At 47.0% G+C, this 18,292-nt stretch overlaps 1 protein-coding gene across 1 annotated transcript; it reads right to left on the bottom strand.

Moving 5' to 3' along the window:
• Positions 1 to 1,607: 1,607 nt before the first annotated feature.
• On the bottom strand, positions 1,608 to 17,066 carry KDELR2 (KDEL endoplasmic reticulum protein retention receptor 2). Its single transcript, XM_006044295.3, has 5 exons — positions 16,838 to 17,066; positions 7,579 to 7,679; positions 4,453 to 4,611; positions 3,237 to 3,489; positions 1,608 to 1,908 (listed from the first exon to the last, which is right to left on the bottom strand). Exons 1-5 carry the CDS (start codon positions 16,926 to 16,928, stop codon positions 1,874 to 1,876), a joined length of 639 nt encoding a protein of 212 aa, XP_006044357.1. The 5' UTR covers positions 16,929 to 17,066; the 3' UTR covers positions 1,608 to 1,873.
• Between the last annotated feature and the right edge of the window lie 1,226 nt (positions 17,067 to 18,292).

Below are 18,292 nucleotides of genomic sequence, written 5' to 3'. Positions count from 1 at the left end.
CGCCCCCCAAGGTACCTGTGGAGACGTCACCCTGGTGGACCACAGGATGGTGGCGGCATCTCAGCCAGCTTTACTTTTCCTTGGGCAGATGGCTGGCGGAGGTGTCAACACTCCATGCTTCCGCAAGTCCCAGATCCTTGCTCTGTGCTCGCCTAAGAACGAGCCCAGCTCGTGTGTGAGTTACATGCACAAAAACAAGACTCCCCCAGCCCCCAGTTTGGGAACGCTGGGGTCTGCTCCATGTAGGCCAGGATTTCCCACCCTTCCTCCTTGCCATTAGAATCTTCCAAAAAGGATGAAAACAGAAACTAAACTGGAATGCCTGAAAGAAAGATACTCTGATACACAAAAGCAAAGACATGGGCGGGGAGGCGGGGTGAGAGCGATAAGGACAGGAGGTTAAACTATGCAGTTATACTACCTGTTTAGAAAGATGTTTGGAGACACACTAGATAAAAGTCAAATCCATCCAGTTCCCTTCCTTCACAAGATATTTTAATGCAGTAAACAAGACTACTACATCCTTTTTGTTGTAAGCACTGTTAGTATTCAATACTTTAACGTTTATGGTGCATCACAAAAAAACCAAAATCGTATGTTTTTGCATAAGTAAAAAAAAAAACAAAACGCAGCAAATCAATACAATGGCAAAATCAGGAGGAAAACTGCAATTTAAAAAAAAAAGAGGTTTTAGATTAAGGGAAGAACAAATGTTTGCAGCCCTATATAGAGCTGTTGCCAATCGAAAAACAAAGACTAAAACCCATCCTGACACAGGATGTTCCAAAACCCTAATTCAGGAAAAAAAGACAATTTATTCTAGGTTTAGTAAAATGTTTATTTAGGATGGTAACAGAAGATAAATCATGCAAGAGCTCAGTAAAAACAAAACAAAAAGAGTAAGAGGAATGGCAACTGGTGCTGCCAATTAAAAAAAAGTCAATCATTCTGCTCTCCAAAAGGATATGAAAAACCACTTGAATCTGAGAACGGACATGGTTGTAGCAATCTTCTGGAATTGTAAACTAAAGTGATAGGTAACCGCTTGTGTTCCATTCCTCAGAGGAGTCCTAAGTCCAAACTAATCACGAATGTTTCTCCCACGTCACGCTCAGGCGGCAAGCAGCCCAGAGCCCCACCCCCGCCCCCCCAGCGAGCTTTTTGACACCCTCGGAAGAGTTTCAACTGACACTTAGTAGGGGAGGAGGGCAGGCACCTTTGGTGACTCTTAAACGAAACTCCATCTACATTCAGAATCTTCAGATTTTGGTAATGAAAACCTTCAGACTTGGAAGCTATCCTTACCAGCCTCGTGTAGTGTTTGATGTCCAGGGAAGGAGTTCCACGTCAGTGGGAAGCAATTTGAATGGATGTACCAAACTGGACATAGTGTCTCAGATTTCAAACAAAGATAACATCTTTTGGCAAAAAAAAATAAATATAGTGGAATGCAAGTTTGATAGATGGAGGAATATATTATCTACTGACTGTCAAGGAGTACGATTTCATTGCAGACACAAAGAATCAACAATTTCAAAGAATTAAAAAAACCCAAAACAGTTTGCACTTATTCCTCACAAAATCTTCACTTTTGGAACTACCCCCAATTGAAGCTACACACTTTATTAATACAGCATTAAGTTTCTTTGTGTAAAAAAATCTTTGTACATAGTAATAAAAAAAGATAAGGCAAGATGCATTAAACAGAAACCTTCTGGTTCTTTCCCTCTGGGTTCTTACAGAGCCACTGATGACTATCTGCAACAGAAGAGCTGAGTTTCCAATTTTCCGTATCAAGCATCTTGAGCCTTTGCTGCGGTAAGAATTCTGTCCGAGCACCCTGAGGACAGATGCTGGCGGTGGTCTTTGGCACTTACGCAGGCAGACTGAGCTTCTTTCCCTTGAGAACTGCAAGTTTAAAGACAAGGATGAAAACAAAAGGTTACTCATCCTGACCTGCTTCAGCTTCTTCCTCCCCACTCCTAGAAGTTCATCATACAAGACACCACAGAGCAAGGTCCAGGGAGATGAGCTTCTGACAAGCACCAGGCATCTGACTTGGGTGTCAATAAACACAGTCCTCTGAAGTAAGAGAATGTCATATACACAGATTGGAATCTTCTTAATGTATCCGGATGCCCTAGCAACTGAATTTAACAATACTAGTTCAATTGAAATTGTCTTTTAATTCATGGCAGCTTTTTGTCATCGTGACTTAATCCCCTAATTGCATATATTGACACATAACAGTTATGAACATTTTGGATGTTAAAAAAAAGAGTTAAGATACATATGCCCTTGTATCTAGCAATTCCACCATTAGAAATTTTACTGGATAGCCAGGATTCTTACTGGCTATACAGTAAGCTATTCTTTACTGTATAGCCAGGATTCCTTAGCTGGGAGGCGTAAGGAGAAGGGGATGACAGAGGATGAGATGCTTGGATGGCATCACCAACTCAATGGACATGAGTTTGAGTAAACTCTAGGAGTTGGTGATGGACAGGGAAGCCTGGCGTGCTGCAGTCCATGGGGTCGCAAAGAGTCGGACATGACTGAGCGACTGAAGTGAGCTGAGGATTCTTAGCCTGGGATCTGTGGGTCGGTTTCAGGGCCCCTGAACTCCCTAAAACTATAAGCACATGTTTGTGTGAATACACGTAACTGTGTATTTTTCTCTGAGCATCAGATTTTTGTCAAGTTCACATGTACTCTATTCATACAAAGGCAAATATATATATATATATATATATATATACACGGACGCTGAGTTAAACACTGCATTTTTAAGCCCAAACACCCATGAACAGGGGGCTGAATAAATAAACTACGATAATAAACATAAGACTCCACTGCTATTAAAAGTCATGCAGATGTCCAGGAAGAAGAACAAATTATAGACCAGCATGTTGAGTTTAAATCATGTATCATTAAACCATTATGTTTACTTAAACATTATCAATGATTATTTTGGAGTGGTAGGATTCTGGGTGATTGTTCTAAGAATTATTAATTCTGATTGGTTTTACAATGAAAATGTGTCATTGTAGAAAAACAATAAAATTATAGCAAAAAAAGAAAAAAAAAAGACTGAAAATCCTGACCAAGAATTCTACCTGACAGTCATTAAGATGTGCTCTGAAACCAGTTTGCCTTCTGAGCAAGTGTCAGATCAGAAGCACGACGGCCAAGGGAGCCCTGGAAGAGGGAAGCGGGCCGCACATAGCCTGACGCACCTTTAGTGATGTACAAGTAGAAGAAGTCGCAGTACAGGATGGTCTGGACAACGCCGGCCACCACGGCAATGAGGTCAAAGAAGCCCTCGAAATAGAAGCGCCAGATCCAGTTGACGAGGTACAAGGCGCGGTAGAGGCCCAGGAAGAACAGGTAGTGGGTGGTGATGGTCTCCGCCTCCCCGGTCTTGCTGATCATGAAGAGCTGTGGCAGGATGGCCACCGACTCCAGGTAGATGGAGAAGGTCCACAATATCTGAGGGGGAAGCCGCAGCCCCGTCAGTGCCCGGCGCCTGCCGCCAACTCACAGCAAACACTCCTGCCTCACCGTGAAGCAGTGTAAAGGGAGCGGGGTCTGGGCATCAGCGCCCAGGACAGAGCAGCTCTGCACTTTAATAAACCACAGAAACTTAAGCCACATATAAAGGCGCAGACCCCCCGGTACAAGCGAGGTTCCCGGACGCCTGTACCTCCTTGGATCTCCCTCCCCGGCCTCGCCAGTGCTGCACTCTTCCCTGGGAACTGCCTGGCTCTTCAAACGCGATGCTTCCCCGCCGGCAGCCTCTCCCGCTCTGGCCCTGGGGCCCTGAGCCAACCCCGCCTCCTCCAGGGCTGCAGGACTGGGGGCTGGGTCCTCCCACCCCTCACTGCCGTTCCTCCTTCCCAGATGACATACATCATTTCCCTCTTTCTTTACTCTTCAGGCTTTTTGTGGCATGGTTAAATCAAAGGGCTAAGAAGTCAGAGTCGTAATCACGCAAGCTCTCTTCCCAACCCAGCTCTTCATTCATGCCTACGGAGGAGGGGTCTGGCAGGAGTCCCTGGAGGGTTTACACCCAGGCTCCGCTGCCACCAGGGGACGACCAGCGCCTCACTCCGGACGCTTGGGGCTGGAGGGAGCACTGGCGAGCAGGCCACCCCACCACGTGGCGCGGCGCTGGGCACCAGGCAGGCTGCACTTCCTCAAGACAAGGAGTGCAGCAGCTTGGTGTCACAGAAGCCAAGCTTATATCCTAAAGGAGAGTCAGCAGACATTCAAGTGGGTGTCTGACCTGGGTGCTTAATTCTTGCCCAGGATTTATTTACATCAAACTACCTTTGTTTGCTAACCCACTCCCCACCCACGCCCCCGAAACACAAAATAGAACCCTATTAACTGCAAACAGGTCTATTTCCTTAGGGAACCGCACATGACTACCTAAGTAACTTCTTAACTAACCTCAAGAGGAGAGAAATCATGATTGACTAGAAATGAGAGGCCGCCCACAGGGACCACCAGAAACTCCACTCGGAAAGTATCATGATTTCCATCGTAGGTTGCCTTAAATTTCATGTAGATCAGGTACACTGTGGCATAGGAGCAGGCAATGTAGATGAGCTAAAAGGATAAAAAAAAAAAAGATGCTGTGTCATCAATATATTACAATTGCTCCAATTCCCTTGGTTTTCTACATCAGCCATATATATATATATATATAAAATTTAAATACAGTAAAATCCACTTTTTGGGGGGTATACAGTTCCATACGTCATAAAACCACCACCATAATCAAGACACAGACCAGTCCTAACTCCCCCCACCCCAATTCCCTCCTGCTGCCCCACAGAGTCATGCCTTTCCTCCAGGCCTAACCTCTGGCAAGTGCCAGTGTGTTCTCAGTCCCTGCACTTTGGCCTTTTCTAGAATTCCATTCCATAAATGGAACTTAACAGTATGTCACCTTATGACCAGTTTTTTTCAGTCAACACAACAACCTGAGATCCAGCCGTGCTGTCGTGTGTATTAAGAACTGGTCCTCTTGTGTCTTTAGGAAGAGGCAGCCACAGAGGTTCATCCACCTACCAGTTAGAGGACAGGTAGGTTGTTTACAGCTTGTGGGGTGGGGGATGGAGCCGCTGTGAACATCTGTGCACAGGCTTTTGTGTGAACATAAGCCTGCATTTCTCCTGGGTAAAGACCTAGGAGGGGGACTGCTGGATCATATGTTAAGCGTGAGTTTAACTTTATAAGAGACTGCCAAGAAATGTATTTTTAATCTCTTTGTAAATTATTAGATAGTTGCCTCAGAAAAGAAAGTGAATGGCAAGTTCAATACAGTTCAAAACCAAGGCACTTCCTTACAGCATGAAGACATTTCTGAGCTAGCACTTTTCAAAAGATAACAAAGACAATGTAACTCATGTTACACTTTGCAATGACAGTTTTAACTCATGTTACTTTAACACTGAACACTGAGATTGTTGCTATGAAATTTCGTCTGGTTAACAACAAAAGCAAAACCAAAAGTAAGTGATAACTGTACAATGCATAGCTATTCAAGGGTTTACAATTAAGTTCTATGGTGTTTCACATTCAAAAGGAAAAACACTATATACTCATCTGAACCCAAGAAAAAGTCTGACATTCTGAGATTACACCAATTTTCAGACTGCTGAATTTTAGGCTCAAGAACCTATAAACACAGGCAGCTGGAGTATCAGCCACATGACCTGGTCCCAGCCAAGTCGACTTGCAAAATTTGATTCGGAAAACACTGGGGTCAATCGACATAAGAGGAAAATGAGAGCAGTCATAAGTCCTCATATACTTCAAATCAAAGACCTGAACTGTCCCAGGCATCTTGAAGTTATATTTGCAAATAGTCAACAAAATACCAAAACTGTCGCCTATACCCATAATACTGAAGAAGCAACACATACACAGCCCTTCTCAATGCAAAACCAAGGAAGATTAACACCCTATACTGCTCAAGGCGCTCTCTCCACACAAAAATACATGTACATATGCTTGCGAATAAACACATCATCTATACATATACACTGCTGCTGCTGCTAAGTCGCTTCAGTCGTGTCCGACTCTGTGCGACCCCAGAGACGGCAGCCCACCAGGCTCCCCCGTCCCTGGGATTCTCCAGGCAAGAAAATTGGAGTGGGTTGCCATTTTCTTCTCCGATGCGTGAAAGTGAAAAGTGAAAGTGAAGTCGCTCAGTCTGTCCGATTCCTAGCGACCCCATGGACTGTAGCCCACCAGGCTCCTCCGTCCATGGGATTTTCCAGGCAAGAGTACTGGAGTGGGGTGCCATTGCCTTCTCCGATACGTATACACAACACACACACGTCTACGTACAGTCTCCCCCGCCCAGCACCCCCACCCACAAGCAGCCCCGACGCATCCACGAGGGCTCAGCGGCCACTGAACAAAGCAGTTCTTTTTCTTCTCTCACCCATGCTTGCCATTTAAAGTAAGAAGCCATGAGCACATAAAACCCGCCTCTCGTGCCCCTGATTTTTAGGATTATGTTTGGAAGCAACAATTAAGCAAGTAAAGATTCCTGAAAGCTGGGCATACTGAGAGGGAGGGGAGGGGAGGGGACTCCTGCTCGCACGCCTCTGACAGCTACAGTTCTAACTTACCTGGACAATAAGCAAGGACATGGCCATTTCTAAGGAGGCGAATTCCTGATGAATTCCCTTCACTCAGTAACGAAGAATGGAGCACCTCTAGGTGACTCGAACGTGCGGTCACAGCAGCAATCCAAGCGAGCCATCTGCCCAGGGCTGCCTGCCGTCTGCTCCCCTGCCAGAGCCAAGGCTGCTGCCTGCCGTCTGCAGCCCTCAGTGCGCCCCGGGGGTGCTCACCACTTGCAAGTTCAACGCCTGCAGAGCGGACCCAGACTGCCCAAAGCGCGGCATGTGTACCGCCCGTGGCGCACAAGAGGCTAGGTGTATGCAATTATGCTGCGCTTTGCGAGTCATACGTTCGTCCTCCTGTGGTTAGGAAAACTCTGACACCGCAGGTGGCATGGGTACCAGCACTTAGGACGAGCTAGGAGGTTTAGAACCATATTAAGTAAACTCCGGTGCAGATGTCGCTTAAGCACGGCAAACGCGACACGCGACGCACGCCCAGGCCCCAGAGAGGCGGGAGAAGGCGGGGCAGCCGGAGCCCGCCTGCCCCTCCTCGTCCTGAACCAACCTGCTGGCCTTTCCCAGGGACCCTGTAATTTCCCACTGCTTGAAAACATAACAGTCACTCCTCTGTCTTTGAGGGTTTTCCAGAGCTTCAGAAGTTTATCACAGTTGATGAACTTAAGAGCAAGAAATCTCTAAGTGCAAAGTGCTTTAATTAAATAGATACTGCTTTGATACAGGAAAAAATATGCTTAATGGTAACTATTCCAAGCTGTACGTACTAGGTGGTCTCAAAAGGCTTACATCAACAGCAGCACATCTAGACATTATTCTTGAAGATGCCTAATTAAGTGCACAGGTGACGTAAGTTTAACAGTTTCCACAGGTCTGTGAATTATGGACAAAACACACTCCGTTGGGTGCCACACCATACCTTCATAGACGTATTATACAATGAAATAAATGAAGTAAAAAGATCCAGGTAACGAGTTGTGAAGACCAGTGCAAACAGAAGCTGGCTTTTCCCAGAAATACCTGAAGAAACAAAAGCAAAGTGTTAGAAATACACCAAGAGCTCTGTGATTCTTGAAGTCGATACCATGAAGGGATTGCAGGAACGTGGGCCACCAGGAGCCAAAGCCAGGGGTTGGGATGACTCCAAACGCATGAGAGCAGTTTCAGTCTTCCATTCCCTCAACATCCTTGAACAGACAAGGCGACGAGGAACCAAGTGGGGGCCGTGCTTCAAGGAAAAGTCTGAGCTGTAATCCCCCTGGTTTGGCCTCCTACGGTGACTGCTGTTGGGAGGCAGCATTACTTGGAGGAGATAAAACTTAAATTATCTTAGATGAACCACACAACCAAACTCAGACTCACACAAACATGCTCCTGGATGCTATGGCAACAAGAGGGTGGGAACCTACTAGCCTTCCAAAGCAGCACCTTTTACTGTTTGAACATCTTGAAACTCTTTCTCCCTCCAGTCACCACTCCCCACTCCCCCCAGAGCCCATGTGGAGCACAGGGACACTCAGTCGAGACGATGAGGTCACTTGCCATCTGGATTTGGCCAAATAGTTATGTGACAACAGCCGGGCACCGTGGGTTTCAGATGCTGAAGAGCGACTTTTTGAGCAAAGTGGATCTCACTAGGTGTCAGGGCCCACCCACCCTCATCTACATTATGAACTTCACATCATTAGACAGTTAAGCAGTTTGTATTTAGTGGAAATGTCACTGAACCCAAATCATTAGCAATATTCTTCCAAAGGTGAAAATCACAATGTTTTATTAAATGATATTTTACAAACAACACTACTGTCCAAAACTATTTTACAGCTTGTTGAAGCAAAAAGCCTAGCTCTGAGAACGTTATTTTTGTGGAGGAATAATTGCAGTTCCACCCTATTCACAAAAATAAACTAAGAGAAACTGAAGAAACAGCTGCCTCTATCCCTCTGGATCCATCAGTAGTGGCCAATTTCAAGGGCCAAAGGTGGAGATACAGATACAGAGAGTAAGCATGCCCCTTTTAGTCTTTTCCCCAGTAGTAGGGAAGTTTCTTTTTTTCTTATCACAGATCAATGTTCCAAAGGAGAATCGATGAGGCTGCTGTTGACACAGAAAACGTGCGAGAAGACAAGATGGGGAAGAGGACTGGGAGCATGCAGTTTGCATCTGGCGACTGTGGAAGCCTTGCGAGAGAAACTCCCAGCTTATTTTCTATGTGATTCTTTCCCATATTTTAAATTAAAAAAGACAGAATACATATAGGCAAGTTTTAGTTGTAAAGGGTTTATTCTCCTGAAAATTTGGAAGCCAGGTAAACTGAAATTTGCCCTTGTTTTCAGAATTCCTATACTAAAAATCAGGGACAGACATATCGCTTTTATCACCCCCCTTTGCAACCCAATTCCCATCAAAGTCATCCTTGAAGACAACCTCCTTCAGCGCTGCTTATTCATCCAGCAAGTACAGAAGACCCACTTCACCAGGCTGCTGCCCAGCTCCTGTGGCAGCGCTTACAAAGTGCCCTGTGGTCATTTGGTTGCCCATCTCCCTCCCCTCCAGAGCGCCCCCCCCTCCATGGTCTGACACACAGCAGGGCCCAGAAAATACCTGCTGAATGAATGAACAAATGGAAAAAAAAAAACCAGTATTTCAATTTATTTTCATGTCGTGGGGGTAAACTCATTTTGTGGTATTTTGAGATAAGACTTCCAAAGAGTTTTGAAGACATACTGTGTCTCTGACTGTGAACAGGTGCGTGCTCCGGGCTCTGCCCTAATTTACTGCCCGCCAGGGGGTGGGGCAGAGGAGAAGGGCACAGGCGGCATGTGGCTGCAGCTTGTCCTGTGGTGTAAAACCCGGGCAGGAGCCACCATGCTGGAGACCTGAGCGCTGTGTGCCTACACAGTTCTGCCCGATTCTTCCCAGCCTGGATCCCGAAGAGCAGGCTTTCCCTTTTAACAAAGAAAACCAGTCTGTCTTCTCAAGAAGGCGGGGATCCCAGCTTCTTGAAGAAGACAGAGCGGGCGGGGCAGGAATCTCCTTCCGGGGACACTCGCTATGAAGTGGGAGGCGCTTCCACAGTCAGTTCCCAGGTTGAGACTAAAGGACACGAAGGCCAGGGAAACAAGCTCTGAAGACCACTCACTCTCAGTGGTTCTGTAACAAATGTACTGCACCTCCACACCAGGGAGCAGCACCTCCACACCAGGGAGCACCTCCACACCAGCGAGCAGCACCTCCACACCAGCGAGCAGCACCTCCACACCAACGAGCACCTCCACACCAGGGAGCACCTCCACACCAGGGAGCAGCACCTCCACACCAGGGAGCACCTCCACACCAGGGAGCAGCACCTCCACACCAGGGAGCACCACCTCCACACCATTGAGCACCTCCACACCAGGGAGCAGCACCTCCACACCAGGGAGCACCTCCACACCAGGGAGCACCTCCACACTAGGGAACACAACTTGTAAAACGGAAACCAATCATCACACACACCACCATTCCCATCTTCTCCCACTGGGCCAAGTGAAGGTTAATGAACGCCTCCAACTAAGCATTCCAGTGTACATGACCTTAAATTCTGCTGCAGGTTAAAAGCTGCATTTCTCATATTTCCATTGGTTTACAGAACAAAACCCTCAACCAGACGGACAAGCCTTCTGTGAACTGTTTCTTCCTGCCAACACTGGATGCACCCAAGCACCACAGGTCAGAGCAGCAGGAAAACCTGCAGGGCAGTGCTCACCTGGCGCCCCGGGCACCACGCGCCGGCCCACTGTCTCCAAGGTGCCAGCTGCTCTCCTGACGGCCACTAACACCCTAGCACAGGGCTCAGCAGCTGGCTCACAGCACAGCTCCTGTGAGCAGGGGAAGGGGCTGTGGAGCCAGAAGGTTTGGGTTCAAGCTCAGCTCTGAGTGCACCAGGTCACACAGGGCCGTTACATACTCGGCCCCCCTAAACCTCACTTTCTGCCCCTGCCAAACGGGGACAAAGTATGGGCCTGTTGGAAAAAGTGTTTTTTCGATACCTGCCATGCTTGTGGGTGCTTAGTGACAGCTCTTATTACTATATGCTGCTTTGCCACCTTCTCCTGTTTTCAGCGAAATCCATGCTATTTTATTAAAAACACCAACTGGACCTAGTAAACACCCCTCCCACCTCCACTTTAAATACAATGCTCCAGACTTTTTTAAAGCCCCTTTCTCTGTATGTGTATTTGTATGTACTCACACGTTTGCCCCTTAAAATGGGCCATACTATCTCTTTGTTTACAACTTGCTTTCTCAACTTAGTATTTCAGACATATCTTCTCCTGTTAATACTTCTACCTTATTCTTTTTAATGGCTGCATAGTGTTCTGCAGTGTGAATGTACCAACATTTGTGTGACTCCCTCCACACAAGTGGACATTGGGTTGTGTACAATTTTTGTTCTTGTAAACGCTCCATGAATATCTTTGTATCTATAAATAGTGTTCTGTGTTTATTTAGGCACAACAAACACCTTTATACCTGTGGTTAGCTTGTTCACCTACATGGCAATTTCTGTAGTTCAAATTCCCTAGAAACACTGACAAAATATATCAGCACTTTAACTTTTGAAATAATGTCAAATTTCTCCTACATAGGCTGTGCCAATTTACATATTCACAACACCAGATGAGAATACTCTTTACATCTCTGCTTACATCAAGATGTTGTAAACCTCTGACTTTTTCCCACCCAGTGGCAAAAGATGGCATCCACTGCTCTTTTAACACCCAAACTTCTAACTACTAATGAGGCAGGGCATTCTTTCACTCTTAACTGGCCTTCTGTTATTCTTCTATAAACTGCTAGCTTTGCTCATTTACCTATCAGGCTGTTGTTTTTTTTTTAATTTGGAGGATTAATTAATTAAATTAATTTAAAATTAAACATTAATTTTTAAGGTGGATATTAACCTTTTGCCACTTAGATATATTGCAGATTATTTCTCTCAATTTATTGTCCTTTGACTGTGATGATATTCTGAATTAGAAAGGTACTCTGGGAAGGCGAATCGCCCTGTCTGCTCTCCTCTGCCCGGTCCTGTCCAGGACCAGGTATGGTATGAACACGCATTCGGGCCGCTTCTATGTCCATCAGCGAAGTTGCATACGTTCCTCATGGAGGTCTCATACCCTCCTTGCTGTGAAATCAGGGGAGCCCTCCCCAGGGTCTTTCTTGACACTTCACATCCACAGTGTTTACTGCCTATGTGGTTTGATATCCTGGATTTTTATCTTTTTATATATATCTTATTTCAGCTAAATTGCCGCTTTCTTGAGAAGAGAAACTTTGACAGTGGCAAGCTGCTGCTCAGAACTGTGTCCCCAGTGCCTTGTGGCCACAGAGTGGGTGGTCAGTAAGTAAGAGCCATGATTACTCAGGAGCTTGGCACTCCAAAGAGCAGAGGTGATAGCTGCTACAAAGAGGGAGCTGGGAATGGGAGGCAAAAGCTTCCCGGAGTATTCAAAGATGATAAAAGAAGAGGTGTTTTTCTTGTGCTTCAAAAATATAAACTGTCACAACGAAGATGTACCGTGCAGCACAGGAAACTATACTCAGCAGTTTGTAGTGAACTATAAGGGAAAGATTCTGAAAAGAACACACGCACACACATCTGAACCACTTTGCTGTACACTCGAAGCGAGCACAACACTGTAAATCAACCGCACTTCAATGAACAACAACAAAGACAGGAGCTCCCCCAATCTGGAGAAGCCACTACAAAATACACAAATAAATTACACAAAACGCCAGTTCACTGCAGACCACTTAAGACAATTTAAGAAGAACTATATTAAAACCTAAAACTTAAGCACATTTAAGAGCCAAGAAAATGGCTGCTTTTTGTAAATCAGATACATTCACTGTAAATAAACTATCTCCTCATAAAATTCAACGACTGCTACTGCTAAGTCGCTTCAGTCGTGTCCGACTCTGTGCGACCCCAGAGACGGCAGCCCACCAGGCTCCCCCATCCCTGGGATTCTCCAGGCAAGAACACTGGAGTGGGTTGCCATTTCCTTCTCCAATGCGTGAAAGTGAAAAGTGAAAGTGAAGTTGCTCAGTCGTGTCCGACTCTTTGCGACCCCATGGACTGCACCCACCAGGCTCCTCCGTCTATGGGATTTTCCAGGCAAGAGTGCTGGAGTGGGGTGCCATCGCCTTCTCCAATAAAGACCACACATACACATATATACACTATACAATTACAAGAAACACAGGGACACTGCACACTGCTGTCAAGTTTAGGAGGACGGAAAACCTGTGACTTACACGACAACAGCTAACAACAATCTGAGTAACAGGCGGAGGAGAGAAGGGAAGGCCCAGGAGGAAGGCTGGGAGCCCTGAGCTCAGAAGGATCCACCAGCAGCTTAAGCCCACTAGACACAGCACTAACAACCATCAGCCTACAGGAAAATGCAGACAGGAAGTTCGTCACCTACAAACCAAGGGGTGTTCCCCCAACTCTCCCCAGGTCCATGTTTGGGACACTGTGGATCCAGCTGCATCAGAGCTCAGGAAGACGAGGAACTCACATTTCATTCATCCCTCCATCATGACAATGCACACAGCGGAGAATGTCAATCCTAACAAAACCAAGATCAACTCCCCAGCCTCCACTTTAAAAGGTCCTTTGTGGCTGCTGTTATGGAATTAGACGGTCAAGAAAGCAGAATCTTCCTCACTAAACTATCTCATCCCTAACCCTAAGGGGAAAAAGCCTCCTGGTTCTATAGTTGCAGCTATGTTCCAAATAAGGGCCAAAATCCTAAAATGAATCCCAAGACCAGTATTTTCAAAGTGAGAAACACAACCTGAATGTACATGTCTCCTATTCCAGTTATTTGAGAAACTCATCAAATTCTTACCCTTTCAAAAGTCCCTAAACGACTTTAAATTAGGATGGAAAAACAAGGCAACCAGTCAAATCCAGATTTTAATTCTGAATAAATGATCTTGGTGATTTTGATTTTTATAAGGCTAGAAAATCTCACATGTAAGAACAAAAATGATCCTAAGTCTGACAACGAGGATAGTTTAGTAACTATTGGAATACCAAGCAAACAGACACAAATTTAACTCACCTATTTATCTTCCTTGTTATTTTGGCTTAAGTATTTTATATTTCCTAAATACTCCTAAATCTCCCAAATGAAATTAGTGAATGTCAAAAAACAACAAACAAAATAGCAAACCCTTTCACTTTCTCTCATTACTCAGTGCTTCCCTGAGAACTCCATATTCAGCACTGTACTAACTTCCCCCCAATATCTTAGTTTAGATCCATGTTTAGGAGATAGTGTGCTTCAATATTAAATGTCTTGACAGAGAAGAGGATTCTGAGGAACATATAAAAGACTAAGAGACTCATACAAAGACTTTGGAGCAAAAATAAAGATTAAAAGTAACATTTCTGGTGATGGGGTGGTCAAAATGAGTGAAGGTAGTCAAAAGGCAATGGCACCCCACTCCAGTCCTCTCGCCTGGAAAATCCCATGGACGGAGGAGCCTGGTAGGCTACAGTCTGTGGGGTCGCTAGGAGTTGGATACAACTGAGCGACTTCACTTTCACTTTTCACTTTCATGCATTGGAGAAGGAAATGGCAACCTACTCCAGTATTCTTGCCTGGAGAATCCCAGGGATGGGGGAGCCTTGTGGGCTGCCGTCTATGGGGTCGAACAGAGTTGGACACGACTGAAGTGACTTAGCAGCAGCAGTCAAAAGGCACAAACTTCCAGTTAGAAGATAAATAAAATTTTGGGGATGTAACATACAATGGGGACTATAGTTAACAAGACTGTATTGCATATTTGAAAGTTGCTAGGAGAGTAGATCTTAAAAGCTTTCATCACAAGAGAAAACAAAAGTCGCTATGTGTGGTGATGGGTGTTAACAGATGATTACTGTGGTAATCATCTCCCAATACATATATCAAATCTGTATGTTGTACACCTAAAACGAATACAATGTTATATGTCGATTATATCTTGATAAAGCAGGGATTAAAAATAACATTTCCTAGGGAATTCCCTGGTGGTCCAGTGGTCAGGACTTCACCTAACAATGCAAGGGGTACAGGTCTGAACCCTGGTCGGGGAGCTAGGATCTCTCATGCCTCAGGGCCAAAAAACCAAGACATAAAACAGAAACAATATTGTAACAAATTCAATAAAGACTTTAAAAATGGTCCACATCAAAAAAAAAAAATCTTAAAAATAAAATAACATTTTCTGAGTACAGAAAGAAATGACCTAAACCACTGACCTGGCACCAAATGCCTAAACCAAAACTCCACAGACCAAACAGACGTTCATGCACATCTTTCACTGGGTGGCACACCTTGCCTGTACACCAATCCTGGCTCTACCAGTCATCTCACCTCCCTGTGCCTCAGTTACCTCCTCCAGGGAATGGGGGCAAGGGCACTCCCTTCATAAGGTTATTTCAAGGACTACGTGAAAGTGTTCGTCATGTCTGACTCTTTGCGACTCCTTGCACTGTAGCCCACCAGGCTCCTCTATCCATGGAACTCTCCAGGCAAGAATACCGGAGTGGGTTGCCACTCCCTTCTTCAGGGGATATTCCCAACCCAGGGATCAAACCCAGGTCTCCCGCATTGCAGGCAAATTCTTTACCATCTGAGCACCAAGGACTATGTGGGATAAGCCATATAAGGCATTTACCTCACTACCTAACACACAGCCAGCACTTAAATATCAGCTCTCACAATCGCTGAAATTACTTCGCAGTCATTGGCTGAAATTACTTTGCTGTCATTGGAAAGGGTACAAATGAACCCCTCAGAACTATGCATGAATTGAGAGATCATCTCCAAGCCAAACACACTGGTTTCAGTACGTGGACTTTGTAACACCCATTTTGACTGCTCAAAGGTCTTTTTTGGTTCTTCTTACTTCCTGGATCTCAGCTGTGTTCCAGGGAGACAGGTGAGGCCTGAAGACTACAGCCAAAGTGGTGTTATTATTCTAGAGGCGAAAATAGGTAGAAATCAATCAGGTACATGGAATTCTCTGCCACCCGAGTCGTTTAGGACTCCATCTTTTACTGTCTTGCAAAAATTAAGTTCTTTAATTCTCCAAACGTGTATTACACTGAGGACATGGCATCAAAAATATGTGTAAGGAAGACTGTACTTTTAAGAAATCATTTAAAAATTAGCCGTCCTTAAGCTCTTAGGGCTAACGAAACGCAAAACCCTGCAAGGACTAGCTGAGAAAGATGGGTCTCACTGCCTCCCAGCAGCGTGTGCACGAAACGTGTACTCGCGAGGAGGAGCCGCCAACTCACTGGTGACGTGGAGTGAGGAATTACAGGAGACCACAGGGGACCTCGGCGGTACCCGGCGGCGCGCCGCAGGTCTAAGACAACCCGTTATTAGATGGAGGCGCTCAGAGGAGTTTTGACAAACTAGATCGTCCCTCAAAGCAGCATTAACTGTCCCAAGAAATTCGCTTAGAGATCTCCCCACAGGCCCCTCCCGCGCGGCAGGCGCGATCCGGGACCCGAGGGCTGGGTTGAAGCCCACGGGACTCTAAAGGACAGGCCTGCCCGGGCACCTTCACCGAAAGGCCGGTCCTCCGAGGGGCAGGGTGGGGAGCGGGGTGACCTCTCCCCACGTCCGCCCCACCTCCCGGGCTGGGTCGGCTGCCACGTCAGACCCAGCGCGGCGATCCTGCCCATCCTCCTCCTGCGCGTCCCATTGATTCGCAGGCTCCCCGCACCTCGGGACACCCCCCCTTCCTACCCAGGCGCGCGGAGAAGCGCCCACTGAAGCCGAGGGCGCGGGGGACCGGCGTGCTGGACCCCCCGCCCCGCAACCAAACTTTTCAGATCCAACAAGGGCCCGCGCGGTCCACTTGGCGCCTCTCCGGCCCCCGACGGCTCAAGTTCGCAGCCAAGTGCGGAGCCGGGCCCAGCGCCCCGACACCGCACCCCGGCCCGAGCTCCTACCCCCAAGGGCCGCAGGCTCCCCTCGGGGCCCAGCCACCCGCCAGCCCGGCCGAGGGGGGTGTGTCGGGCCGGCGCAGGCCTGCGGGCCCTGGGGCGGCCGAGGTCGCCCGGTCCTCCCAGGGACCCGGCCCCGCGCCCGAGCCTCTCCCGGGCCTCGCTCGCCGCTCACCGGCGCAGGAGCGCGTCTTCCAGATTTTCAGCAGCAGGATGACGATGGCCGCCAGGTGGGACAGGTCCCCGGTCAGCCGGAAGATGTTCATGGCGGCAGCGGCGATCTGCGCGGCGGCCCCAGGCTCGGCAGCTCAGGCAGCGGCGGCGGCGGCGGCCCCTGAGAGGAAGCGGCGAAGATGGCGAGAGCGGGCGCGACGTGGCCAGGGACGTGGCCGAACTGCCGGCGCGCGCGCAGGGCAGCTTGGGAGAGCGGGCGACCGCCAGGCCCCGCCCCGGCCCCGCCCCTTAAAGGGCACGCGCAGAGCGCAGGCCGGGCGAGAGCGGAGCTGCAGGGCTCGCTCCGTGGGACCCTGACTCCTTGCCAACTTCCCCCTGCCAGGTTTCCGGCTTCCCCAGGGGAGCCAGCGATTTCCTTTAATTTTTGAAATGACACTCCCTTGTGAGGGATTTTTCCCCCCTCCCACTGATTTTAAGAGCTCTATCAGTTCTGTTCAGTTCGGTCGCTCAGTCGTGTCCGACTCTTTGCGACCCCATGGACTGCAGCAGGCCTCCCTGTCCATCACCAATTCCCGGAGTTTACTTAAACTCACGTCCATTGAGTCGGTGATGCCATCCAACCATCTCATCCTCTGTCGTCCCCTTCTCCTCCTGCCTTCAATCTTTCCCAGCATCAGGGTCTTTTCCAATGAGTCAGTTCTTCGCATCAGGTGGCCAAAGCATTGGAGTTTCAGCCTCAGCATCAGTCCTTCCAATGAATATTCAGGACTGATGTCCTTTAGGAGTGACTGGTTGGATCCCCTTGCAGTCCAAGGGGCTCTCAAGAGTCTTCTCCAACACCACAGTTCAAAAGCATCAATTCTTGGGCGCTCAGCTTTCTTTATGGTCCAACTCTCATCTCTATACATGACCACTGGAAAAACCATAGCCTTGACTAGATGGACCTTTGTTGACAAAGCAATGTCTCTTCTTTTTAATATGTTCTATAGGTTTACTGTATAAAAATGTATGGGGGGGGAATTGATGTGATTGCATCACTCAAGATAAGGTGGATATTGGGGATATTAGGAAGAGTGCGGTTTATGCAGGGGTCTAAAGATTTTATCATTCTGAGGACTCTGAGAAGGTGTGCAAAATTAGGTTAGAAAATGAACATTTCTGTAGGATGTGAAAATCACAAGAAATTTCTAATGGGATGAAGCTGATAAACAGAATACGGCTGCATAATTTACAGAGCCCAGCACAAAATGAAAATATGGGTTCCTCGATTGTTCAAAAGCAGGAAAAAAGTGCTATTAGAGGTACTAAAATGTAAAGGTTTCCCCTTTATTTTGCATTCTCTCTCGGCTTGTTTCCTGTTTGCTATTTAATGCCATTCTAAGTAAAGAAAAAAAGAAATTTTTAAATTATGGTCATGAATTTTACTGTTTGTCTTTATATCGTACTGTATCATTTT

This window comes from Bubalus bubalis, chromosome 24 (genome assembly GCF_019923935.1).
Source record: "Bubalus bubalis isolate 160015118507 breed Murrah chromosome 24, NDDB_SH_1, whole genome shotgun sequence".
NCBI classification, from domain to species: Eukaryota; Metazoa; Chordata; class Mammalia; order Artiodactyla; family Bovidae; genus Bubalus; species Bubalus bubalis.
This window is presented reverse-complemented; position numbering and strand designations above follow the sequence as displayed.